The sequence below is a fragment of the Trachypithecus francoisi genome, unplaced genomic scaffold (genome assembly GCF_009764315.1).
Source record: "Trachypithecus francoisi isolate TF-2019V2 unplaced genomic scaffold, Tfra_2.0 Lachesis_group1, whole genome shotgun sequence".
NCBI classification, from domain to species: domain Eukaryota; kingdom Metazoa; phylum Chordata; class Mammalia; order Primates; family Cercopithecidae; genus Trachypithecus; species Trachypithecus francoisi.
The window spans coordinates 137,367,289-137,394,560 of NW_022681454.1; the positions used below are offsets into that span (position 1 = coordinate 137,367,289).

The 27,272-nt window shown below is 36.4% G+C and overlaps 1 protein-coding gene across 3 annotated transcripts; it reads left to right on the top strand.

Annotated features, from left to right (window-relative positions):
* The first annotated feature begins 437 nt into the window (after positions 1-437).
* ELMOD2 (ELMO domain containing 2) lies at positions 438-27,120 on the top strand. Of its 3 annotated transcripts, XM_033215331.1 has the most exons (10): positions 770-990; positions 1,067-1,068; positions 1,722-1,872; positions 3,779-3,807; positions 8,532-8,629; positions 10,213-10,342; positions 13,323-13,456; positions 15,725-15,793; positions 16,592-16,725; positions 23,580-23,725. In XM_033215331.1, exons 3-10 carry the CDS (start codon positions 1,731-1,733, stop codon positions 23,723-23,725), a joined length of 882 nt encoding a protein of 293 aa, XP_033071222.1. In that variant the 5' UTR covers positions 770-990; positions 1,067-1,068; positions 1,722-1,730. The 3 variants fall into 3 exon arrangements, with proteins under 3 accessions (XP_033071220.1, XP_033071221.1, XP_033071222.1); XM_033215329.1 differs by lacking the exons at positions 770-990; positions 1,067-1,068 and adding an exon at positions 438-560 and having other exon boundaries at positions 23,580-27,120; XM_033215330.1 differs by lacking the exons at positions 770-990; positions 1,067-1,068 and adding an exon at positions 449-555.
* The last annotated feature ends 152 nt before the right edge of the window (positions 27,121-27,272 follow it).

Below are 27,272 nucleotides of genomic sequence, written 5' to 3' on the forward strand. Positions count from 1 at the left end.
TATTGACCACAGTCAAGTAACCCGTTCCCTTTCCTCCTGCATAAAGTGGGGCTATTCATAATTACTTTACAGAATTAAGATTCAATGCAGATGAAAGCGCTTTTATAACCAACGCACTATAAGTTACCATAAGCACAGGGTTTCTTCCGCGCTTGGAGCCTAGGAGTAGTATGTGGTGTCAACCTGCGCTAATGACCTGAGGTTTAAGGACAGGAAAATCTCCAGCGCAGCGCTTGCAGACACTACTCTGCCGCGGGGCGGGGCTCCTTGCCACCGTTGCCAGGGAAACTGTCCGGGGGTCCTTAGAATCTGAGCCCGCGCGCCGGGGACACTCAGCTCGACCTCTCTCCTGCGCTAGCAATAGGTGGAGCGCCGGCCAATCGGAAGAGGCCGGAGGGGCGGGGCGGGCAGTGGCCCTGGGAAGGCGGGTCCGCGGCCTCGCTCCCTGACTTCCGGGTCGCGGTGCTAGCAGGGAGAGTTCCGTCGTTTCCGTTGCCGGCTGTTTGCAGTGGGGAAACCGAGGCAGCTCCTGCTCCCCCTAGTTCTTCCGCTCCTGTGAGGTGGCTGCTGTTTCTTTTCCTCTTGCCCCGCGCTGCATCGGTGCGGCTGCGCTGAGAGTGCGCGGCTCGCGAGCCCCGCGGGGTTCTGCGGGAACCCGGGGGCGCCTGGGCCGGCGGGTCTTTGTGCGAGCCCTGCCCTCCCATTCGCGGGCGGCGCGCGAGGGGGGTCGGCGCAGTGACGCCCCGAGCCTTGGGGTGCTCAGGCGCCGCTAGTCGTGCATCCCTTCTGCTCGGCAGTTCTGCGCTTTTGTCCTAATGAGCGCGGACTGGATGGCTTGGTTTTCAAGATAATGATCAACCCAGCTGTGCTATGTGCTGTTTCTGCACTGACCTGCGGCGACTTCGAATTTGACAGCCCCTCCTCAGGCCCCAGTCCAGAGATGACGTGTCTGTGGGAATGTTTAAGGCAGGAAGGAGACGAGCAATTTAAGTATCTCCCTCTCACTAGTATCTCCCTGACTTTTTCATTTAGAAGCTGAAGAATTTTCTTAAGACATAAGATACAGTTGTATCGAGTGTATACTTAAAAAAAAAAAGCAAAAGAAACTTGTTAGTATTTCTGCCCTTGACCTATTGAATGGAAAGTCAATAATGAGCTAAGGTGTTATATACTCCATGTTCAACTTGTATACCTAAGTTTATAAGCCATATGTAGTGTTTTTATTTGCTGGCATCACCTGACTGGTACAGTTGTAACGAATTATCCACATGGGATAAGAAGAGCGTATTCTATAAAAACAATTCTGATGTTTTGGTATATATTTTAATTGTTGATTAGTTGGGGTCCTCTTGATCTTGAACTGTTGAACCCCAATTCTCAAAGAATGGGAAATTTGGAAACTAAGATATGAAATACAATTATTTAGCGAACCATTCTGTTATTCTTTCAAGCCATTGAGTGGTTTGACTACGTTGTGTGAATTTTCGTTTTGAAAAAGTGATAAATTGGCCATTGAATCATCCATCATTTAATTAATGTAAGCGGCATATATTACACCTGCCATTGTTTTTAGGTGCCTAATTAAACACTATCCCAAAACAGGCACAATGAAATAATAGATACATAATTTGAGATTTGATCAGTTGTATAAACTAATTTTAAAAAATTTTTAAATTCAGTTTAAGGTCATTGAGCTTGTCTTGTATATTTCCCTCCTCCAGGAAAAAAAAATGTTTATTTCTTTGTGGGAGTTCTTCTATGGGCACTTTTTTCGATTTTGGATGAAATGGCTATTACGACAGATGACTGGGAAGTGTGAATTGCAGCGAATATTTGATACCTATGTAGGTGCACAGAGGACACACAGGATAGGTAATGTTATTCGAAAAAGAAAAAGTGCTAATAAAAGTTTAACTGAATATATTTCTCAGTACTCACAGTGACAGATGTATTTCTTGTGTATCCTGACAAGTCACTTAAACTGAATTTCATAAGCTTTGAAATCCTGCTTTGACTCCTTCAGCTCTAAAATTGTATGAATTTGTAGAAAAAGTGATTATTGAGTTGCTTATCTGTGGAAAGAATTATCTCCTTTGACTCCTGAAGTTTATCAGTTATTCCTTAGATTATAGTTGCAACCTATTTTCTGGTGAAAAATTTCTGTACTTCTATAATCCCTTTGGAATTTTCACTCACATGATGGGATGAGTGCCTCAGTGTAGATCCATTTTTATACTTAGCATCCTTCATCAGCCTTTTACTTTCTTACTGTTACTTATGAAAGGCCAGTAATTAGGTATCCAGTGGTCTCTAGGAAAGACTATTAGACTCATTCTCACTGTCCAGTACCGTAGCCAATAGCCACATTATATTGAGCATTTCAAATATGGCTAGTCTAAATTGAGATGTGCTGTGAGTGTAAAATATAAACTATATGCCAAAGGCTTACAAGAAAATGTAAAAAAATTTCAGTGATTGTTTATATTCTCTATATGTTGAATGGTAATATTTTGGGTATGTTGGGTAAAAAATATATTAAAATTTTGTCTGTTTCTTTTTACTTTAATGTGGCTATGGAGAATTTTAAAGTACACAAATGGGTCACAATTTGGGTTGCGTTATATTTCTGTTGAACAGTGTTGCTCTGGTACTTTGTAAAATACATCAGTTTTCAGTGCTTCACTGAAAATTTTACTCTAAAATTTGAGCATAAATGAGTAAGAACTGTGGTTTGAAGTCGCTTCTTTTCAGCCAGGGTAAGGAAGTGCAGGGAAGTGCTCTAGCTCATGCTCTCTGTGTTAAACAGAAAATTGTGAAATAGCTAGATTTCCTTTTGTGTTAATCAAGTGTGCTTCGACCGAGAAATCAACCCCTGTCAGGTTGAGAGAGTGGAGTATTGGCAATTGGAATCTGCATCCAAAACAACATCAGAAGAATGACAGACAGAAGCTGCCTCAGGGCAACTGGTTGATGAAGTTTACTTTCTTTCCTAGTTTTCTTACAACTTCATGGCTGACTTAAATTATTGCTGCTCTTTTAATTTGCCCTTCTGACTACTCAAAAGAACAAAGTACATCTTGATAAGAAATCTCTTCAGGCAGTACGGGTTGGTGTTTTAGAGTGTGGGGGAAGAATATATATAAAGGCATTTGTTTGTGGCAAAAGCATTTTTCTTATATTTTTCAAATTGCTGAGAAAAGAAGATTATTTGTAAATGTGCCAGAAATTTTTTTAAATAGACCAATAAAAATGTTCCTGTCATTCTTGATATAGAAACCAGGAATGGAGAAGCTATTTGTCTGGTGACAGAAGGGTTGACCAGATAATCGGAAGTCCCTGCTTCTTTGTTGTACAATTTGGTTGCTGTCACCTCAGATGTAAACGCTCAGGCTAACAAATGAAAATGCGGTAGAGAGTACTCTCATTGTAGTCTTAAGATGAGTTTCTGGGACCTGAGCTACTGTGACGCAATCATGGGTGAGTTTGCAGTGGTTGGTAGACACTTCGGGGCCTAAACAGAAACAGATGACCCCAGGTAATGAGGTTGGTGTCCCCTCTTTGGATAGATATGTTGTGTTTGGTTGAGTTTTTTGAAATCATATATTTATACTGTAAGATTAAATTTTAAAATGCTTGCTGTTATGTAGAAATTATATCTCCTGGAACTATTAGTTTATTACTGGTTTGATATTTTTACTAGTTGTTTATTATAGGGTAATTCACAAACAGCATTCAATGGTAACATCTTTTTTTTTTTTTTTTTTTTTTGTCATTTCAGAAAATTCCTTGACATACTCCAAGAATAAGGTAGGATAACATAAAGGTGGTAACTCTAGAAACCTTAACTTGGACATATTTTTCCTTAAAACAATAAAAAGTGCCCTGCTAGAAAAGTGTTTTCTATAAGGAACATTGAGTGAAATTTTCCCCCTTTAAAGGTAATATTCTGTTTTCAAACATTTCTCTATGTATGTGTGTTTTTCATGTGTATTTCAAAGAAAATACTTGAATAATTTGTCCTGTTCTGAGGTTTTACTTGTTTATTTTGCTTTAAGAGTTGATAGCTTTTGGGAAAGCAGGGCCTTAGGAGGAAAGTTGTCTTTTAGACAGTGTCCTCAGGATAGGTTATGTGAGAGAAAAGCAGCTTGGGATAATTAGAGAAAATCCTGGGTTGTGTACCTTCTGAGCTAAAATAAGTCATAATTCATGCTATGTATTAGTCAGCTTTTGCTGTGTAACAAACTATTATAAAATCTCAGAGGCATAAAATGATAGTTGTTTCTTGCTCACATGTCTATGGGTCAGTTGGAGAAGCCTTACTTCAAGCTGAGGCCAAGTTCCTGTTTATTCCATTCGTCTCATCTGGGACTCAGGTTGGGGGTTAACAGGTACCTGGTGAATGTTTTCACCATGGGTAACTGAAGGCCCAACCACGCAAACATGTTTTAAGTTTCTTTGTGTCAAGTCTGTTAGCAGCCCGTTAGTTAAAACAAGTTACGTGGCCAAGCGCAAGTCAAGGGGTGGAGAAATATGATATGCCCACCATAAGGCTGTGGTAGGGAGTAGGTTGTATAATTCAATTACAGGGTAATGAAGAATTGGGATCAGTAATTCAGTCTACCATGTGCTGTTACTTCCCTATTGTAATTCACAGTTTTGTCTACACGTAGATTATTTGATGTGGCAAGGATAGAATATGGGTGATCTAGACCATTGTTTGAAATCCCATAATAGAACACAACCAGTATTAAACAATAATAGGAATAGAATAGAAAATATTTAGAAACCATTGGTCATAATATGGTTAAATATATTTTAGGAATTTTTTTTTTTGTTTTTTTTTTTTTGAGGCGGAGTCTCGCTCTGTCGCAGGGACTGGAGTGCAATGGCCGGATCTCAGCTCACTGCAAGCTCCGCCTCCCGGGTTTACGCCATTCTCCTGCCTCAGCCTCCCGAGTAGCTGGGACTACAGGCACCTGCCACCTCGCCCGGCTAGTTTTTTTATTTTTAGTAGAGACGGGGTTTCACCGTGTTAGCCAGGATGGTCTCGATCTCCTGACCTCGTGATCCGCCCGTCTCGGCCTCCCAAAGTGCTGGGATTACAGGCTTGAGCCACTGCGCCCGGCCAGGAATTTTTTATATTTAAATTTTTTCTATTTTTAATTTTATAATTATATAATTTATAATTTTATAATTATATTTAAATTTATAATTATAATTTTAATATATTTTAATGCCTCTCGAAGTGCTGGGATTATAGGCATGAGCCATCGCACCCGGCCCGTCATGTTGAGTTTTCAGAATCAATGTATGTAATTTACTACTTTAACAGAGTAAATCAGAAAAATAAGATCATTTCAGCAGATACTGAAAAACTGTTTTGACAGAATTCAGTACCAATTCATGATTAAAAAATCTCAACTAGATAAAGAAGGAACTTTCTCAACCTATGAAAGGCTGTGAAAAACATGCAGCTAACATGATACATAACACTGAATTATTGAATGCTCTCCACATTCAACTGAGAAGAAGACAAATAGATGTACTGTCTCTGCTTTTGTTCAGCATCATACTAGAGATCCTAAGTAGTGCAGTAAGGCAAGAAGAAGCAATATAAGACATAATGATTGGAAAGAAATAAATTATATTAACAGATGACATTGTGAATGTAGAAAATCTTAAGAAATCTACAAAAACTACTAGCATTATTAGTAAATGAATTTAATAGTATTATAGGACATGGTATACTACTGTATGTTAGCAACAAACTTTTGGAAAATAAAGAACAGTACCACTTACAAAAGCATCCAGAAAACATAAAATATTCAGGGCTAAATTTAATGGAAGATACATAAGACTTCTGCACTAAAACTCCCAGAGAAGACTGCTGAGAAAGATGAAAATGGAACCATACACTGTATTCATCCATTGGAGGTCTCAGTATTATTAAGATGTTAATTCCCGAATTGATTTATGGATTCAATGCAGTTCCAGTAAAAACCCCTGCAGACTACTTTTGAAGATTGTGACAAGCTCATTCTAAAGTTTATAAAGAAATGGAAGGGACCTAGAATAGCCCTCATAATCTTCTAAAAGGACCCCCACTACCTGACTTTAAGACTTTCTAGTCAAAAGTTGAATATAACAGATGAGAGACCAGAAATTGGCCACACCTAATATGTCATATAATTTTTAACAAGGGTATCAAAGCAATTCAATGAGGAGGAGAAAGTCTTTTCAATAAATAGTGCTGGAACAACTGGGTATATATATAGGGGAAAAAACAAACCTCAGCTTCAATCTCTTACTATACACGAAAACTAATTTAATATGGACATTAGACCTGTGTTTAAGCTAAAACTTTAAGTTTCTGAAAGCAAGCATAGGAGAATATCTTCCACCTTGGGTTATGCTACCACTTAAAAAAATTGAAAAGTTAAACTTCATCAAAATAAAACTGCTTATCAAAGGTATCTTTAAGGAAAGGAGTAGGCAGGCCACAGACCAACAACATATTTGCAGGATATTTTTCTGATAAGGGACTTGCCTCTAGTAAATAACTTTTATAAGTCAGTAATAAAAAGATAGCAGAAGTTTTAGTGGACAAGAGCCTTGAACAGTCACTTGACAAAGGTGTATATATACATATGTGTGTGTGTGTGTGTGTGTGTGTGTATACACACTTGGAAAAGTGCTCAGCATTAGTCGTCAGGGAAATGCAAATTAAAGTCACAATGAGAGGACACTAAAAGTTACCTAAATGACATAGACTAACAACACAGATGTTGCAAACACCAGTTGGAGTATAAGATGATGATATCACTTTGGAAAGTGGTTTTGACAATTTCGTTGAAAGTTAAACACATACTGCCCTATATCTTAATAATGTCACTCTTAGGTGTCTAAGAAATGAAAATATTTATTTATCAAAAGTATAATAAAGTGTGATCCCAAACTGGGAACAATGCAAATTTCCAGTACCAGGAGAATGAATAAGCAAATTGAGGTATATTCATGCAATACAACTCAACAATTAAAAGGGACAAATTACAGATAAGAGAAAGAATGTGGATTTGAGTAAGAATGTGGATGAATCCTGGAAACGTTAGTTGAACAAAAGCCAGACACAAAAGAGTACATACTTTGATTCCATTTATGTGCACACAGCTAAGCTATGGTGGTAGAAATCAGAACAGTGGTTGCTTCTTGAAGGAAGAATGGATTGAAAAGGGGCATAAAGGAACTTTTTGGGATGATAGAAATGTTCTGTATCATAGTAGGGATGTGGATTATCTGGATGTATGTATTCGTCAAAACGGATCAAATAACATCTGTGCCTTTCACTGTGTTTAAATTATAAATCAATTTTTAAAAAAGTAATAGAATAGTATATACAGGAAAGAGTATTTGCTTAGAAACTAGATGTGGTTTCTCTTCTTAACTCTGCCCTGCATTTATGTATGCCTTGGGCGAGTTCATTCAGTCAGTCATTTGTTCATAATATATGTAACGAAGTTTTGAGCATATAATCAGTAATGTGCTATGCTAGATGCTCAAGATATAAGAGTAAATAAGAGAGACAAAAGCTGATAGAGAACATGGAGAAACAAAATATGGTGTGGTCAGTGCTCTCTAACTGAAGTATGACTGTGAAAAGAAGTAGGTAACTCTAGGGCTGGGGAAGACTTCGCAGAGGAGGTGACATTGAACTGGATTTTTAATATTTTAGGAGTTTGTAATACATGCAAAAGGTATGGCTTTTGCCTTGACTACACATGGCGAAGGTAGTCCTTTTACCATTGCTGGTATTTAAGCTTCAACACTTTTCCTGTACCCATATTATCTCAGGATTGGACAAACTAGACTTCGTTGACCACATCTGTATCTTTACTGAGTGTTATTAATAGATCTTTGACCATTTTCTTCTCACCTTTTACTTTTATCTGGGGAAATCTGTTTCTTTCTCTCTCTCTCGCCTTGGGGTATATCTAAACTGTGGACTCTATTTTTATTTTTCTTACCAGTTTTGATTCGAAGTCTTAGTTTGTGAACTGTTCTTCAGTATGCACAGTAAATTCCTACAGTTCAAATTTGATCTGATTTTGTTTTCGTCAATGCCAGTTTGTTGCCAGTGGTGATCTCTGGAGACAAGATTATGAGATTCAACTCTTTTCTGCATTTAATTTTTTAAACTTATGCATTCAATGTTTTTTAACATTTGTATTATGTAATTAAAATATCTACTTCATAAACACTATGGTGGCAGCTCATTTGCTAAGAACTCGCCAGCTGAGAACCTGTTGACTCAGTTGAGGAAGCCTTCCTCTGATACATCATGTTGCTGTTCTTTTATTATAAAACTATATATATGAGGTTAGCCCTAGAGAAATTTTGAAATAAACTGGTTGCAACAAACTGAGTTTATTTTGCATTTTCAATATCTACTTTGTAAGGTTGATTAAATGCCTCAAAACTATGTCTTTTTCAGCTACAAAGAATTTTTCTCATTTGGCTTTCTTTCACATAAATAGGTTTTACAGAAGGCGACACGTGTTGTTCAGAGTGAAGTGGACAAATGTGTGGATGATATTATGAAGGAAAAGAATATTAACCCTGAGAAGGATGCCAGGTGTGCTTTCTTTTACATTATTATTTTTTTATTATGCAGTTATAGCCTGTGAAGTATCGAGATCACACACTGTTGTAACACTTTAGAGCTGAAGTGTTTGTGGAGATCATCTGATTCAGCGCTCTCACTTCACAAGAGGAGCAGTCGAGATCCAGAGAGGACAGTGATAGAATCAGTACTAGAACCTGTATCTCTTGGTTTCCAATCCAAAACTAATGCCAATGTATCATCTGCCTTCTTCAAGGTGTCCTACCATGACTTTCCCAAGGTTAATAACTTTGGCTACTAGGTCTTTTGAAATACAGTTCCTATATCCTCCTCTAGTAAAATCCTCCCAGGCTCCTCCATTCTGAGTTAGATGCATTGCTGTGGCATCTCATAGTTCTATCATACCATGCAACCCATTGTACTGTAGTCATTGATTAACTCTTGTCCTTCCCCCTGTAAATTCTAAGTTCCATAAGAAGTGGACTTATCCCATTTCTGTGTTCCCAGCACTGGTATGTTGACATAGTATTTCATATTTTTTCCTTCATTCAGCATTTTCTATGTGAATATAGAGGAAGGAACAATTTATTTCAGCTGAGACGAGGAAGGGTCTAGGAGGGAACTGTGAGGATAGTTCCACCCAAGAGATGGCATTTACACTGGACCTTCAAGAGTGGGTAGGGGAGCAGTGCCAGCAAGGCACAGAGATATAGAAATATTAATACTTTTGTATCTGGAATGATAGGGAGTTATTTGTAGCTGGATCATTGAATATGATCAGAGTAGTGGCTGGAGAAATGAGTGAAATGCTAGATTGATACATCACAGAGTCTTGTATGCCATACTGAAGGATGTAGATGTTGTCCTCTGGTTTTTAAGCAGACAAGCTACATTTTTAGATATGTATTTTAGGAAGATGGAGAGTAGATTTGATGATGGGGGAGGCTGGCAGAAGGAGTAAATGAGGAAACTTGAGTCATTCAGGCAAGAAATGACAAAGGCATAAATACAGTAGAAGAAAGAGTGCTATGAGGATTGCTTTGAAGGACATTTCAGAGCTAGAAAGGATTAGGGTATGGAGATCTTTGGACACATTGTGATGCAGAGAGGCAGGTCAGAACTTGGAGTGTTGTAGCTTGGGGAACTAATGGGTAGCGATGTCGTTAATAGATCTAGAGACTAAAGAAGGAGCATGTTTCTTTAGGGAAGAGAAGCAGTTGTATTTAGAGCTGAGATAAACTGTTGTGGAGCTATTTGTTTTATATATACTTGGAAAATTAAGTCTACTGGTGATATCTGGCAATAAGGATTTAGGAATGTATAGGATTGCCCAGAGAAAACATGAAGAGAAAATCCTTCACAAATCCTTACAGTTGTGAAGTTTGCCATTCCTACCATATCTTGCCCTCTTTCTAGGCCTTGTATCCTATATAATACTTTGCATAATGTTTTGTGTTTAAGGAGGCCTTTGGTGGGTCTTATGTTAAACTGAAAACCAGGAAATGCTTTCTAAATAGATATACGAACCCCAAGCTATGAAAGACTTTATTGTGATAAGAAGGTATGCTTTTTAAAAATAATTTTATTATTTTTAGTTTTAAAATCTGCATGAAGATGTGCTTACTTCAGATAACTGGTTATAAACAGCTCTATTTGGATGTAGAAAGTGTGAGGAAAAGGCCATATGATTCTGATAACCTACAACATGAAGAGCTACTCATGAAGGTAAATTTCTGTTTTCTTTATGTGGAGTTGTTGAACACTAGAAAAATAAATCAGGCTTCAGCTAAGTAAAGTCTGTGCAAATTCTAGAGGCTTATATGGCTAGGCTTATATGGTTTCTTTGCCCTTAGAGAATTGTATTATGCTGGATTTCATTGATATGGAAAGATTTTTAGTTAGCTATTTTTATAATTTTCTGATAAGCATTATTATAAATATGTAATATGTTTTTATGAATAAATATATGCAAATAAATTTTACTTTAATGTTTTTAATTCTGAAATAAAAACCTATAGAGATCTTTTCAACCAAAAAGTACATGTCTACAAGTTTCAGATTTTTCTCCTACTTTTTATACAAACTGCTCATATAAGTTACGCTTTTTTTTAGCTACTTACAAATTGAAAACATGCGTATCCCTTTTCAGATTATTATGTCCAATCTTTTGGGACTTACAGAATGTTAATTGCCAAGTAATGCCACATAAGATTTAAACTTTATGAAAGTAAAAATTATTTACTTAGAATTTTTCTATTTCTTATTTCTAAAGTCTAAATGCATAAAGCCAATGAAGTGCCAAAATTAAAGAGTAATAGACCTAGAGTAAGCTTTACAGATCATCTGGACTAGTCCCTTTGTTTGAGGAATGAAGATTCTAAGGACCAGGGAGATGAAGTGATTTGCTTTAGTCCTAGAATGATAGGGACTGGAACACAGCTGAATCTCCTGCCCATCCTCTACACCTGTTCCAATTTTATTTGAAAATGGTTAAAGAAAGTAGCACATTGCACTTGGAATTAGGAGTTCTGTGGAAACAAACATTGATACTATCTAAGTAACACTAAGCAATACAAGTTTAAAAACAATGAAGGATTTTTTTTGCTTTTCAGGAAAAGTGTATTTTGTTAAATGAGGATAATATAAATATGTATCTCAAAGGGTTATTGTATGGATGAGTTTTTAAAGTGTTTAAAATAGTACCTGGCACTTACTGAGGATTAACTGCTGTTTCTGTCCCCATTGTCATTGTTATTCCCTTCATGTTAGGCCCTTGCTACACAATACCGTTCCTTTTGAGGGAAAAAAGTACAACTCCTAGCCCTCTAGTCCAGGGAATTTTACCTTGGTGCTTCATGGTGGAATTCAATTCTACACTACACATACTCAGCAGTCTACACTACACGTACTCACCAGTCTACACTACACATACTCAGCAGTTCTACATTACACATACTCAGCAGGGTAAAGAGCTGTGTAATCCGTCTTGCTTTAAGTGTAGTTCAAGGACCACATTTACTAGAGTTAACTAGTGTTCAGTATGTAGATTCTGGAGTTCCACCTTAGACTTACAAAAATTACAATCTCCAGGAATGGAACCCAGAAATTCAATATTCATGCATATTAAATTTTTAATACTAGTGGTTCTACACTGTGGCTCTCACCACATCACTGAGACCTTATCATTGGCATAATCAAACTCCTTGCAGAATTCATGGAGAGAGGCTAATGTAAGCAAGTCACATGTGTTGGTAATAAAAGTAGTGACCAGGTAAACCTAATCTAATGCTTGGATTTAGCTTCAGAGCCAGTCTTGACCCTGTTTTAAAACACGGTCACAAGTCTTCACATTTTATTTTAGGTAATAGAATACTCCTTTCATTAGGGGTCCTTATTTCAACAATGCCTGAAATGGTAATGAAATGGGAAAAAATGCAAGTATTTCTGTTTTGCAAATTTTCACAAACCTTTTTTAGTCAACTTCTGTGTCTTTTTTTTTTTTTTTTGAGAGCGGAGTCTCGCTGTGTCGCCCAGGCTGGAGTGCAGTGGCGCGATCTTGGCTCACTGCAAGCTCCGCCTCCCGGGTTCCCGCCATTCTCCCGCCTCAGCCTCCGAGTAGCTGAGACTACAGGCGCCCGCCACCGCGCCCGGCTAGTTTTTTGTATTTTTAGTAGAGACGGGTTTCACCGTGTTAGCCAGGAGGGTCTCGATCTCCTGACCTCGTGATCCACCCGCCTCGGCCTCCCAAAGTGCTGGGATTACAGGCTTGAGCCACCGCGCCCGGCCAACTTCTGTGTCTTTCATTTGATGGCTTGTATTGAATTTAAACAATAAATTTTCTTTATTTTGCATTGATTAGTTTGTTGGTATATAATATTTGATAGCTGTTGTTGTTGTTGTTGTTGTTGTTTTTAAGATGGAGTCTCACTCTGTCACCCAGGCTGGAGTGCAGTGGTACAATCTTGGCTCACTGCAAGCTCCGCGTCCCAGGTTCACGCCATTCTCCTGCCTCAGCCTCCCGAGTAGCTGGGACTACAGGTGCCCGCCACCACGCCTGGCTAATTTTTTGTGTTTTTAGTAGAGACAGGATTTCACCATGTTAGCCAGAATGGTCTTGATCTCCTGACCTCGTGATCTGCCCACTTTGGCCTCCCAAAGTACTGGGATTACAGGCGTGAGCCACCACACCCAGCTTGATAGTTCTTAAATCCTCATCCTTAAAGATATTTATTTAAAACCAAATTATATTTTTTAAACTGAAAATCTGTAAAACAAGTTGGAATGCTATCAGTATCATTTCTTCATCCTCTTAGACCGATTTTCATTCTGATTAAGCACTATTAACCCACCATTATAATAGAGCCTATTTAACTATACAGTATCTGAAGCAAGGGCTAAGTTCCTAAAATACTGTGTTCTTCTCAAGCAAGCAGCTTACCAGTTCTGGGCATATCTGTATTAATTAGTAAATAAAGACATCTCATTGTTTAATATTTTTGTGTATTATTTGTTTTCAAAATCTGTTCTTTATACCAGTCTTTTTAATGGGAATAAATGTGCTGTATGTTTTAGGATAATTTGAAAAATGTTCTAAAGTCTTTGCTTAACCTATGATTTTTCTACAAAAGTTATTTGATAGCATTAAATTACTAGTAATAAGCTATGAGAAAGAAAATGTCTTAATAATGGAAATATGTTTGTACAGCTTTGGAATCTTCTAATGCCCACAAAGAAGTTAAATGCTAGAATCTCCAAGCAGTGGGCTGAAATTGGTTTCCAGGGTGATGATCCCAAGACAGACTTCCGAGGCATGGGCATACTTGGATTAATCAATCTTGTGTAAGTGAAAGTGAACTTTCTTTTCTTCCCTAAATGAAATTACATGTAATCTCTGATCTAGTTACTTCTAATAAGAAGTGATCTAGTTGATTCATACTATCTCTGAATTTTAATAACTGCAGTGCAAGAAGTATTTGCTAATGTGTTGGCAACAATATGAAAATATTGGAGGCCAGGCACATGGCTCATGCCTGTAATCCCAGCACTGGGAGGCTGAGGCCAGAGGATCACTTGAGGCCAGAAGTTTGAGACCAATCTGAGCAATATAGTGAGACCCTGTCTCTACAAAAATAATTAGCCAGGCATGGTGGCATTTGTCTGTAGTCCAGCCACTTGGGAGGCTGAGGCAGAAGGACTGCCTGAGCCCAGGAATTCAAGTTTACAGTGAGTCATGATTGTGCCACCTCCAACCGGCATGACAGAGCAAGACCCTGTCTTTAAAAAAAAAAAAAAAAAAAGACATTGGTGGAAATATACTTGTGTTTGTGATTTCTTTACTTACCAATGCTTTCCTGTCCTTTTTCTTTCTGATCTCCATTCTGATACCTCTTAAAGAATTATGTATCCTCCTACTGCCTTTATTCACTTGCTTTTTCTCTCTGGGCTCCCTGATTCTATTTTGGCAAATATAACCAGGTAAGGTGATAATAAAGTCTCTTTACTCTTTACATATGTTCTTCACCACCTGTGACAACTTACCTACCTGCATTCCTGACTTTGTATAGACTACCATATGAACTTTCTCTCCTTTGTCTTCTTTAATACTTATGATTAGCTACATGTGTGAAACCCCAAATATGTAACTCAAGTCAATTGATAGCCAAAACTATTCTAGAAGATGGCCTGGAAGATTAATTTCCTCCCATAAGGATATGCAAATGTACAAATTGTAGTGTTTGGGTCTGTCCATGAAATTGTGATTTATAGACTATGAAATGTCTAGAATGGGAAGGTGATTTATAGACTATGAAATGTCTAGGCTATTAAAGTTTGGATAATTCTTACTGTGAAAAAATCCTGAAATTGGCTAAATTAGGTTAATTTTGATGGTTTTTCTTATTGTGTATAGATGTTTATTTTTCACCATTTGATACTGTTAAGACAGGTTAACTAAATTCAGGAAGGAAATTAAAAGTTGTTCATTATTACAGATTGAATATTTTAAGAGTTGTTTGACTATTAATGCAATGCTGAATTATTAAAAAAATGAAATATAGTCAAGTAAAGGCATTTTAGAGTCAATCTAGGGATAAAGTAGAAAAATTAGAGTACTTAGGAAAGCATTGCATTAAGCAAGACTTTTGAAACTATTTTGGTGTTTACAGATCCCTTAGGGAATCTGATGAAAGCTTTGTATACTCTTTCCCCGGGAAACATATACACAGAAAAAGTTGTCCGTAATGTAAGATGGTTCCTGGATTCCCCTTCATTCATAAATTATCATTAATTCATGGACTTCTAAGTTAACAGCCCCTGGTATAATGGGTTGAAAATTAGAGCCCGTGAAGAAATAAGGAAGTTTATATTAATACTCTGTAGAAAAATAAAGAGGGAAGAGTTAATTAGAAATTTCTATGCTTTATGAAAATGTCAATGATTTTGTCCTCTAAAATGTAAAACCATGGACATTTATTTTTTATTTTTATCTTCATATGAGCATTGTGTGTGTGTGTCTATCATTTAGAGGTGATCCTAAGGTTAAATAGATTTGGTATAGGCCAAAAGGATGTATGTGCCTACAAATAGATAGTTCCATATCCATCTCTCTTGTGCTACTAATACTTCTGTTTTATAGCTAGTATTTTAGTTAGATGATTGATGAAGCAAAAGATTGTTGATTCCCTTCTGATTGCACTGAAAATGGCACTAAACAACACAGACTTAAATTGTAGTGGAAGGAATGAACCTAGGTGAACGGAAGAGTGTCCTAACAGGTACATATTGACTCTTCTATAGAACTAGAACCAGCAAAGAAACAAAACTCAGTTTTTTTTTTTTTTTTTGAGGTAGTCTCTTTTTATATTATCTATTTACTAAAGTACATTACAGTCTTGTCAACGGCCTATATTCTGTACTACATAGGCCTGATAGCTTAGGAAATTTTGACTGAGAAGCATTTGTGAATCACTGAAGTGATTTGAGACAGATACCAGGATACTCATGGCAATACTAGGACTATCATTTTGACAGTAGCTTTTTAAATTGGTTCTGGATATCTTATATTTGAATGGCATACATTCGTTTGATTGTTTTTCTTAAACTTTTTAGGTATTTCAGTGAAAATTACACTAGTGAAGCTCATCAGATTCTTTCCCGTTCAAATCATCCAAAACTAGGGTAAGCTGGGTATATTAAAGAAGCTGTAATCTCTCACATTTATAATGCTTAGATGATTAATGAATTTGAAGGTATATCAAAGTATTTCTTAAAATGAAGTATTTAATAAGAACTTTATAAAGAATATTACATGATACATTATTTTTAAGGATAAATGTGATTGTAAACCAATTTTGTATGTATTTCAGTATATTTTTATCACAAGATATAGTTTATCTATACAATGGAGATAAGGGCCCTTATAAAATCTTTTTGAGAAATAGATTTGAAGATAGGAATAGGAAATAGTTTGGAAAAATAATAGGAAAATGGGAAATAGCTTTGAAAATTATAAAGTGAAATGCAAACTAAGGTGGTTTTATTAGCCCTACCATTAGTTTTTAAAATATTCTGATGGTATCTAATGTTTGAAAAAGCATAGTAACAATGTTAGATCATAAAAATAAGTACCCTGATAACGGAGAAGAAAATGTCAGATTATCCAGTGTATTTTAGAAATCAGTGAGATTTGGTGTCTGTAGTCCCCTGACCCCTTTTTTATTTAAGAATTTTAGTTTTAGATATCATGTGAACAGAGCTTTATTTTTATTCCTTAGATTATATCCAGAAAAATATACAGGCTTTAAAAAGCAAAAATGTTAAATTCTTTCTAGTATATTTTTCTTACCGTGTAGAGATTATCATAAAATCAGTACTGTGTTAAACCTGAAGTCATTTTCTACTAATTCCTAACATAATTTTAATTTATTTTATGAGTTATTTGGCTAGCTGGTATAACTGGTAATATTTCTGACATAGGTATTCTTATGCAATAGTTGGAATCAATCTTACAGAGATGGCTTATAGCTTACTGAAGAGTGAAGCTTTGAAGTTTCATCTCTATAACTTTGTTCCTGGTATACCAACAATGGAACACTTTCATCAGTTTTATTGTGAGTATTAAAATGAGTTAAAACTAGATCTGAGATAATTCTTAAACCACTAGGAATGTATAATATATATTTTAATCTGTTGCCTCTATGAAGTATATAACTTATGTTTATCATTTTATTACTTAGGGTCTTTGAAAAACAAGAAAATAGTGGAAGATGAGTCCCCAAGAGTATTCTGTACTTCAGTGTTTATATTTGCTGATTATAAAAGGCAGTATTTCACATGTAGACACATCTAAGATTCATGTAATTTTTCTTTAGGCATTCATTTTCCAGCTAACTACAAAATATATTTTCCCTCTTGGATGCTGGTTAATGAATGCTGTTAAGGACAGACCATTTGCAGATTATTTTATTATTTTTGGAAAGAAATTTAATTTAGAGGAACTTTTCACCTCCCCCTGCCTTGAATTTCAAGGCCAAATTTTCTTGTGGTAGGTTAGAGGTACTAAGTAACTGTTCCTAAAGCTGTCTTTACTTTCTCTGTTCTATTCACTTTTAGTGATAATATTTGAATACTGAAGGTTTAATTGAATGAATCCATCTTCTGAAGCTATTGTTCAGAAGCAAAGAACTCAAATCTAGTTTTTCTTCACATACTACTTTTCTTGATCTTTTTCTGTCTTTAGCATGTCATTTGCATGTTGGTAGCATATAAGAAACTACTTAGATAATCGGTGGCCAAATCATAATTTCTTCATCTCCATTGTTGAAAATATCATCCATGTCTCCTTTTCGCAGAACCTTTCCTGCCTTTACTTACACCCTAATTCCAGTTTTGTCTGCATCTGAACTTTCTCTTGCATGTGTCTGTTTCTTTCCGTCCCCATTGTAACTGTACAATATCAGGCCTTTGGCCGAGCGTGGTGGCTCAAGCCTGTAATCCCAGCACTTTGGGAGGCCGAGACGGGCGGATCATGAGGTCAGGAGATTGAGACCATCCTGGCTAACACGGTGAAACCCCGTCTCTAAAAATACAAAAAAACTAGCCGGGCGAGGTGGCGGGCGCCTGTAGTCCCAGCTACTCGGGAGGCTGAGGCAGGAGAATGGCGTAAACCCGGGAGGCGGAGCTTGCAGTGAGCTGAGATCCGGCCATTGCACTCCAGCCCAGGCGACAGAGCAAGACTCCGTCTCAAAAAAAAAAAAAAAAAAAAAAATCAGGCCTTTGTTACTAGGTTACTGTAATAGCCTTTAGCGGTCTGTTTATGGTAACACTTCTATTTCTTCTCCATGTTGAAAGTATAGTTGTTTAAAATGAAAATCTCATCATTTTACTCCACTGCCAAAAATTCTTCACAGGATTCCCATTATAAGGCCCTGCATAATCTGAACCTTGGTAACCTCTCCAGACTCATTTTTTGCCATATACCAGCCCCCCTCTCACCCCTACAAACTCTATAGTGGAGGCATCCCAGTCTTCTTTTTAGTTGCTCAGATATATTATGCTCTCTCGACTCTGTGCCTTTGCAAGTGACATTCACTTGGCCCGAACACTCTTCCAGCTCCCTCTGTTCTTTCCAGGTGATGCCTTCTCATCTTCCAAATCTCAGTTTAGACATGCTCTTCTCGGGGAAGTTTATTCATTTACTGTGTGTTAGGGGTTGTTCTAGGCCCTGGGGATATAGCAGAGAAGAAGACAAAGTCACTGCATTCAGTGAGGAGCTGTCATTTTCAGAATCAAAATTTCCCCCTAATGCAGTGTCCACCTCCAGATACTACTACTTTTCTCTGCTCCCTTTCTTCATGAAACTTTTTCAATAATTGCTGTTTTTCATTTCTTCATCTCCAATTTTTATCTAATTCCAATTTAGTTTCTCTCTCCATGACTCTGCTCACACTGATTTTTCTCAAACACCAAGTTTTTTTGCTGCCTAATACCATTGCCATGTTTTTTCTTCATGTTATTTGATCCTTTTAGTGGCACTGGGCATAAATGACCACACGTTTCTTCTGGAAACATTATCGTGACTTTTCTGATGCCACATTCTCCTTGCTTTTTTCCTGCCCCACAGGAATTCCTGTAGACATCCACTACCTTACTGGATGTAGGAGCACCTCAGGGCCCAGCCCTGTGCCCACTCCTCTCTTTAGCCCGCATACTTTTCCTAAGTGATACCATCTGGTCCCTTGCTTGAAATGCCAAATGTGCATTAAATGCCAAAATATATATCTTCAGCCCAACCTCTACTTTAACCCCAGCACTGTATGTCCAGATCCTTTTTCTCCCTTAATGGATAAGGATAAAGAATCATATGGGCATGCTTACACAAAGTAGGAGCCAATGCAGCATGTCTTTAGATGGAGGGACAGGTTTCAGGTCCCTAAGGACAGCATTGATGATTCTACCCAAGTGTACTAAAGATTTCTGGCAGGCATGAGATGCTTTCCTTTACCATTCCAAAGTGTCGTCGCTGGGACTTTGTTAACTTGCCTCTAATTTTTTTTTTTTTTAATGAAATATATCTCTTGTTCATTAGCTACCTATTGAACATAAATATAAAAACAATTTAAAAACTCCCCAAACAATTAAGCAGTTTCCCATATCTCAATATATACAGGAAGGTGGTAGGTTAGAAAGCAGTGCAAAATGACCTCTGTGTAGTATTTTTCCCCTAAAGACCAGGGAACTTGAGGATCTGTGGGAACTGTTGCTCTCCAGCACCCTCACACCGTCTCTGCTGGTTCCTCTATAGGAAGGACATTAAAGTGTAATATCTGAGATAAAAAAGTCATTGTAGAACCCTTTCAGTTACCTCCTGTCAGCTCAATCTATAGAGCTATAGATCATCCTGGAAACCGTGAAGCTTATGGTTTTCAATTATTTTGAGATATTAAAATGCACATGCACATATACCTATGTACCTTTTAAGCAGAAGTTTCCAAAAACTTGATTTCCATACCCATTACCATTGCAAGTTTCACATCTTAAGTAAGGTTCTGCTTTTCTTCTTAGGAGGAACATATTCTAACTAGAATAATAACTTGAAACCTTGTCTTTTGAATGTGCATACTTTTTTTGTTAGAGGAGTAGGATCAATTGGTTTGCACAAATTAGTTCCAAGGTCATAGTTTCTCTCCAGAAGGAAGAACGGTTAAGAGATTAGTTTCCACATTTTTTGTTTCCCTACAATCTGCCTTCATCTCCTCCTTTTCCTTTGATCTCTCTGCCTTTGTTTTAATGCGTCCTGTGTAGGAAGGGCTGGAAACATTGGTAGGTTAGCTTTTTAGCTCCATTGTCATCTTGTACGTCCAAACTGTGAGCAGGTATCTGCCATGATTGTGGAAAGTTACTGACCACTAGTCCAGCAGGAGGGCTTAGGATTTGGGGACCTCTGTCTTCTTTATATTCCTGTCTAGGATGTCTCCATTCTAGTTTTGTAGGGCCACAATTTTAGCTGGACTTCTGGTTTGGTGGTTCCAAAAAAAAAAAAAAAATAGTAACCCCTCAAGTTTGTGTAACAAGAAAGTTATGCCTCAATAACAACTTTATTGAGGTATAATTTATATACCATAGAATTTACCCATTTTGAAAATACACTTAAATGGATTTTAATGAGCTAAATTGGGTAGCCATCATCATCATCCACTTTTAGAACATTTTCATCACCCCAGTGAGGTGCAGGTTTACAGTTAATCCCCCTTCCTATTGTTTTCTTATCCTTAACCTCTGCAGTAAATACATGCAGGGAATTTCAGGTTTAGACATTTCATATGACAATTTCTACAGAGTCTAAGTGTTCCAAACATCTGGACTCAAAAGGACAAAATATGTGCATCATGGAAAACAGCTCTGTTCCATCACTTTTTGCAAAGCTTTGGGGGTCTTATGCCAAGGATGGCCCTGCCAGTTTCCTAGAATTTCAGTATTTTTTCCTGTGGTTTCCTGATGTCACATTAAATCACTTTAGCTATTATAGTCTCCATTCTTCAAGTTAGTCTTTCTCTGACACTGATTTATATTATAGGTCAATAGCCTCACTCTGAAGCATGAAGTTCCTAGTGCTTTAACTTCAGCATTTTGTTCCAGGCCCATGTAGTCATTTGAATGGGCCACATTACTGACAGTAATGAAAAAGCAATTTAAAGGACATAAGAATGGTAAATATCTAAAACATAATAACCAGATATACCGAAACGAATGGTATGGCCATGAAATTTGGATGGCTATCTCCCTTATCATACTATGCAGAACATTAGTCTCTAAATATATTTATTGTACATCCCTGACAGTGTATGGGGGATAGAGATAGCAGATGGTATTTCTTCAGAGGCTTCATTTCTTGATATTACTTGTATATCATGGTTGACAGAAATCTGTTTTATCATATATTGAGAATAATCCAAAAATCTTTCTTTTTTTTTTTTTTTTTTTTTGAGGCGGAGTCTCGCTCTGTCGCCCGGACTGGAGTGCAATGGCCAGATCTCAGCTCACTGCAAGCTCCGCCTCCCGGGTTTACGCCATTCTCCTGCCTCAGCCTCCCGAGTAGCTGGGACTACAGGCGCCCGCCACCTCGCCCGGCTAGTTTTTGTATTTTTAGTAGAGATGGAGTTTCACCGTGTTAGCCAGGATGGTCTCGATCTCCTGACCTCGTGATCCGCCCGTCTTGGCCTCCCAAAGTGCTGGGATTACAGGCTTGAGCCACCGCGCCCGGCCCCAAAAATCTTTCTTAAACTGGCCTTCTTATGAAATGATATTTCAGTGTTGGAATATGATGATTTTAACCATTAATGTTTGCTTTATGACCAATATTATTAAAATAGGATTTCCATTTTTTTCATAGTAGGCAGTCATGATAGTCTAGCCACCCTTTTGTGTAAAGTCATTGGCTTTTACAACAGAGACCACTTACAAACTGTGTGGTTTGGGGCACATCATTTAACCTCTCTGCACCTCTGTTTCCTCTTCCGTAGAATGGGAATAACAGCATAGTACTTGCATCCTAGGGCTGCTCTGACAGTATATGAGCATTTAGTGAGCACTGTAGAAATATTTGAAAAAAAATTCAATAAATACATTTGATTACACACAAAGTAGGACTGGGGTGGTTTTATTTTTTGTTTTACTTTTTAACAGCTTTATTAAAGTATATGATAAACTACACATATATGATAAACTGCACATATTTAAATGTGTATGATTTGATAAGTTTTAACATATGTATACACCTGTGAAACCATCTCCATGATCCAAATGGTGAATATAATCACCACCTCTGAAAGTTTTTATGTGCTCCTTGGTAATCCATGCCTCTTGCCCCTCCCCGCCGCCATCCTAGGTACCACTTTTTTTTTGTCACTATAGAGGAGGTTGCATTTATTTTCTAGAATTGTATTTAAGTGAAATCATGCAGTTTTTACTCGTTTTGGTCTGGTTTCTTTCTGCATAATTTGTTATGTGTATTAATAGCTTTTTTTACTTGTTACTTTTTTAAATTGACAAATTAGCTCATTTATTTTTATTGCTGAGCAATATTCCATTATATGCTACACATTGTTTATGTACTTGTTGGTAGATATTTTGATGTTGGGTGGTTTTAAATTCACGTTTAAGTTTACATATGTGTGTGTGTGTATGTGTGTGTGTGTATATATATAAACAAGTTCAGTTTCATGAAATACCTTTAACATTTTGGGGGTTAATTTGGCTACCATAATGACGATATTGAAAGCCAAAAATATGACGCCGATTTAGAGTGGATTTTTTTTTTTTTTTAAAGAAAAGATGCTGATAGCTCATTAAAAAAAAGTAGAAATAACTCTTAGATTTGGAAATCAGGAATTAAGTAGGAAATAGCTTTTTACCACATGCATGACCTTAGACAGCTTGCTTCCCTTTTCTAACCTCCAATTCCTTTTTCATGTGTAATTGGGCATAATACTCATCTTAGACTATAAGGATTAAATTTAATAATGTGTTAAGCACCTAGCATAAAGCCTGGAACATTGTAGGCTCTCATTAAATGTTAATAACTATGAAAATAGACTAAAATGGCTTATTGACTAATTGGGGTCATAGGCCATTTATCATCAGAAATAAATTTGAGCTGATTTTCCACAGCATACCAACAGATTCATTATGACCAATATAAATAAAATGTTCACAGGGTGATTCATGTACAATAAAATCATTAAAATTGTCTTTTTGGAAAAAAAAAAAAGTAGGAAATAGCTTTCCTACATGTTAGCCTTATCCAACATTTTCTCATTACTTGCATTTTTGTGCTTCAGAGGTTTCTCGGGAAACTTCTCAAGGTATCTTTTCAAAGTACTACATCTTTTTTTTTTCTTTTTTTTTGAGATAGGGTCTCACTCTGTCACCCAAGTTGGAGTGCAGTGGTGCAATCATGGCTCACTGAAGCCCTGACCTCCTGGGCTCAAGTGATCCCTTCACCTCAGCCTCCCAAGTAGCTGGGACAACAGGCGCATCCCACCATGCTTGGCTAATTTTTGTACTTTTTGCAGATACGGGGTTTCGCCATATTGTCCAGGCTAGTCTCTTAAGTCCTGGCCTCAAGCGATCTGCCCACCTCAGCCTCTGAAAGTGCTGAGAGTTCAGGCATGAGTCACTGCTCCCGGCTGAAAGTCCTGCATCTTTTAAGCTTGAAGGACGTTGTTGATTTTTGAGACCAATAGTAAATGCACACTAAATCGTTTATTGAAATTTCTGTTCATTTTGAACATACAGAAACATTTCTTATTTAGTCCCTCAGGCTTCTAATAGTTTTGAGATTACTTTTGATTATTGTATTCTAATACGGAATTTAAAGGATGGTTATATAAACTTTGTAAAATGATGTGGTTTGAATGTGATTCCAACATTGAGGACTAAATGTTTTGTTTTTCTTTAACTGTAGGTTATCTTGTCTATGAATTTGACAAGTTTTGGTTTGAAGAAGAACCAGAAAGCATTATGTATTTCAACTTGTATAGAGAGAAGTTTCATGAAAAGATTAAAGGACTTTTACTGGATTGTAATGTAGCACTTACTTTAAAAGTATAAATCATCCACTGTATCTTCTATTTCTACCACATTTTGCACATTCAACAGAATTTATATGTTGTAATGGAATTATCTGATCAATTACACTCTTATATATAATTTCCTACAAAAATATTTCAGAAATTCTATTTAAGAAAGCTAGTGGACAATCAGTGTATGTTTACAATTGTTTATACACTGTTCTCCAAAGGTACCTTATCCTTCCAAAGATCCCCTCTGTAGAGTCATGCGAACTACAGTTTGGAACTTGGGACTTAGCCCGTTGGTGTAAAAGTATAAATCAGGTATTTGTATTAAATTGTTGGTTAAAATGTGTAAAATCAATTTTCATTTTTATGTGTTGTGGGATCAAGTTGGTATCTATTTTCAAAGCTCTTTTAAGATTTTTTTTGGTTTTTAGTTTGGGAATGGCTGTTTTTAATTTTCTTTGATTTTTATTTCTAGAGTAATTAGCAGGAAGAGTGTTTATGATTTTCTTTGTTTGCATCTTAATTACATGTCATAATGTTGCTTCATTAGTAGCAAACAGAGCAGAGATACGGCAGAGAGAATAAAGAATTATGGCCTCCTTTTGGGTTTCTGTGATTATTGAGCATAACTGATGAGAGAATGACAGTATTGGTGACTAGCTTTTTTGTTTTTAAATAACACACTTTAAAATGCCACAGTGTTATTTGAAAGCTTAAAGGCATTTTCTCATCTTCAGTATTTGCTTTTTATCAGTTGTAGAAAAGAACCTTAATGTTTTCTTCTCTAACTATGTATGTTTATGAAACTGCTTTACTTGTGTATGAAACTTCTCTACCTATGTGTGTTTATGAAAAGAGATGTATTTGCCAAGAAAATCTTGATTATATAAAAGACAAAAAGATTATAAAAGACAGTTTTTATTTAAATAAAACTGTCTTTGAAACTTAAGAAAGTTTAAGTTTTAAAAAAAATCTCAGTTAAACATCATTGGTTTATTTGACTTACTGTTAACTCTTGCTTCTCTTTGACTCCATGGTGTTTTTAGATAACGATGTATGAACTTTATGTTAACGGTTTGTGGGATACTAAAATAGCTTGAAGATGACATGATGACTGTGCATTTTATATAGTTTTATTCTCCTAAAATCTCAGGAAGGCAGCAAGTGCTTTCAAGGATTATATAGTGATGAGATTCTTATGGGAATGATTTCTTCTTGGTGTGTTTTACACATTTGTACTGATAGCAAAACTAAAGTTTAAAGCAGGAAAGTTTAAGTTCTCCTTAAATCCTACAGAAACCAACCTTTTGAAGACATAAGTTCATCTAAAACATGATGATATTTAGCACACCTTTTAATGTGGGTGTATATCAAGTGTTTAAGGACTGGCTCGTATATAATAGAGCAAGACCTCAGAGTTTTTAAGTATTTGCTCATGTCTGTTGACGTTTCTCTTTCAAACTTGTTAAAGAGAAGAGTGGTAAGACATATCCAATTGGAAAATAAGACGCAGTGTTGTATAGCACATACATTTAAAGTGCATGCGTTAAAATTAGTTTCTCAATAAGATAAAATTATTTTAAAATTTTGGTTCCTTTTACCGTAGTGGCAATTTAGCTTTTCAGTATTACAGGAATTTAAAAATTGGTTTCTTGTAGGGGACATCTCAACTTTGGGAATGTCTTCACTTAATTTTTAAAAAATATTTTCATGCTTTATTGTCCAGCTATATGATATATCGCAAAATCCTGACAAGTTCATTGTATTAAGGTACTAACTATTACATGGAAAGCAATTCTGTTCATCTTTTGATGTTTGTGCTGAAAATGCTTATCTTTGTATTTTGATCCTCCAACAGCAGAGAGCTTGAACTGATTTAAACCTTTGTCAGTGTACTTAAGAATGCTTTAAGTATGGAAGGGGAAAATTTTAAGGAATTAAGTTTTTTCCCTTCTAGGAAGAAAAACTATGATGATGTTAAGAAAATGTCTGTATAAAGTTTGCTCAATAATATGTTCTTTAAATCCACCTCCATATGTACGTTATAAGTATCATTCTATTTTTGCTTAAAATAATCTGCATCCATTTCAGACAGTTTTACAGCAAATTGATCTAAAAGCCACTATTAAATTCTAGGTTTGAGTCTAGAAGCCAAGCAAAATGTCACCAATGTCAGTTGTAAATTAGAATGCAACATGGGCCTTCAGACTCTTGATAGTGATATACATGAAAACAGAAATATAATTGCGTCTACCTTCCTACTTTCCCTTTTGACATATGTAGTTGGAATTTTATGTAGTCTTAAAATCCATATTTAGAATCTTACCTATTTCTATAATGATTAGTAAATTGCCAAAGTAGTGATAGAATATTGTGGCATTGAAATAGCCAAAAAATTATGTTAGTTTTAGCATCAAAAAAGTAAATAAATGTTGAAATGAATTTTTGTATGTGCCAGATTGAAGAGAGTGTGCCAGTGACAGGAAGTAGTCTAAAAAATTAACAGTTATGGTTTTAATAGGGTCTGAAAGACAATCTTTAAGAAATGGGAGAAATCAGGGGGTATCAGTGAACCTATACCAACCTCTCTTTGTACATAAATACGGTGATGTAGCTAGATATAAAAATCAGTGTCTTACTGGCACCATTTACAGTTTAGAAAACTATCTTTTTCTTGAAAATTCCCATCTGATTCATATTTTTAGGAGCTACTTGGATTTGTATGTATTTTTTCTACGTGAAAATATATGTACTCTTCACTTTTGTTCCAGTATTATAATTGCTCATGTACTCTTTCTCCCCTTTGAGAACATTCAGTGAAATATAAGTTCATCAAAGATTTGCTCAAAGGAGAAGCATCACATGAGTATGAAAAGTAGATGCTTGCAGCCAGAACAGAAAAGGTTACACATGATCATGATAGATAGGAGGTTTGACTTGGAGGGCCATAATGTTTATTATCTTTCTTGAAATAATGGGGACCAGTAGCTGTTTTCTCAGGATAAATGGTCTACCCCACTTCTCCATGAACAGGTGTGGGGAGGCTTACTTTCCATTTTCATATTTATACACCTCTCTACAAAAGCAATTTTTAACGGAGATTAGTGGAATTGTTAACAATCTGAGAGGAATCATGACTGGAGGTGTTTTGGGTTTTTTTCTGTATTCAGTTTTTAATGAGAAAAGTTTTAAATGTAGTACAGGTAAGACCCAACTACCACCTTATTATTATAGGATGATTCTGTGTTTCTGTTAAAGTATTCAAGTAGCTTTCTCTGGGGGAAAAGTACCACTTGTACACTTAAAGGAATTGGGATTTTTGTCTACTTTGGATAAGGCAGTTGACTTCTTAAGTAAAAGCAATAGTGTAAAATGTCATTTTGTTTGGAATGTTAAGTGAGCAAATAAAAAACATGTTGAAATTGTTATAAGCCTTTCTGTTGATACTTTTTTTCCATATTCCCTCATTTGTCATTCGTGCTCATTAAACATTTTTCTTATGTTGCTATAGGTAAATCAGAATATACAGAAAAAAGTTTTGATTTTCTTGACTTTTTAACTGCTAATTACCTATTTAC

Excerpts from the sequence above, each read along its gene's own strand:
- ELMOD2 (XM_033215329.1), top strand. The coding sequence starts at position 1,731 with ATGTTTATTTCTTTGTGGGAGTTCTTCTATGGGCACTTTTTTCGATTT. Across the intron at positions 15,794-16,591 it reads TCAAATCATCCAAAACTAGG|GTATTCTTATGCAATAGTTG; the intron begins GTAAGCTGGGTA and ends TTTCTGACATAG. Across the intron at positions 16,726-23,579 it reads ACACTTTCATCAGTTTTATT|GTTATCTTGTCTATGAATTT; the intron begins GTGAGTATTAAA and ends CTTTAACTGTAG.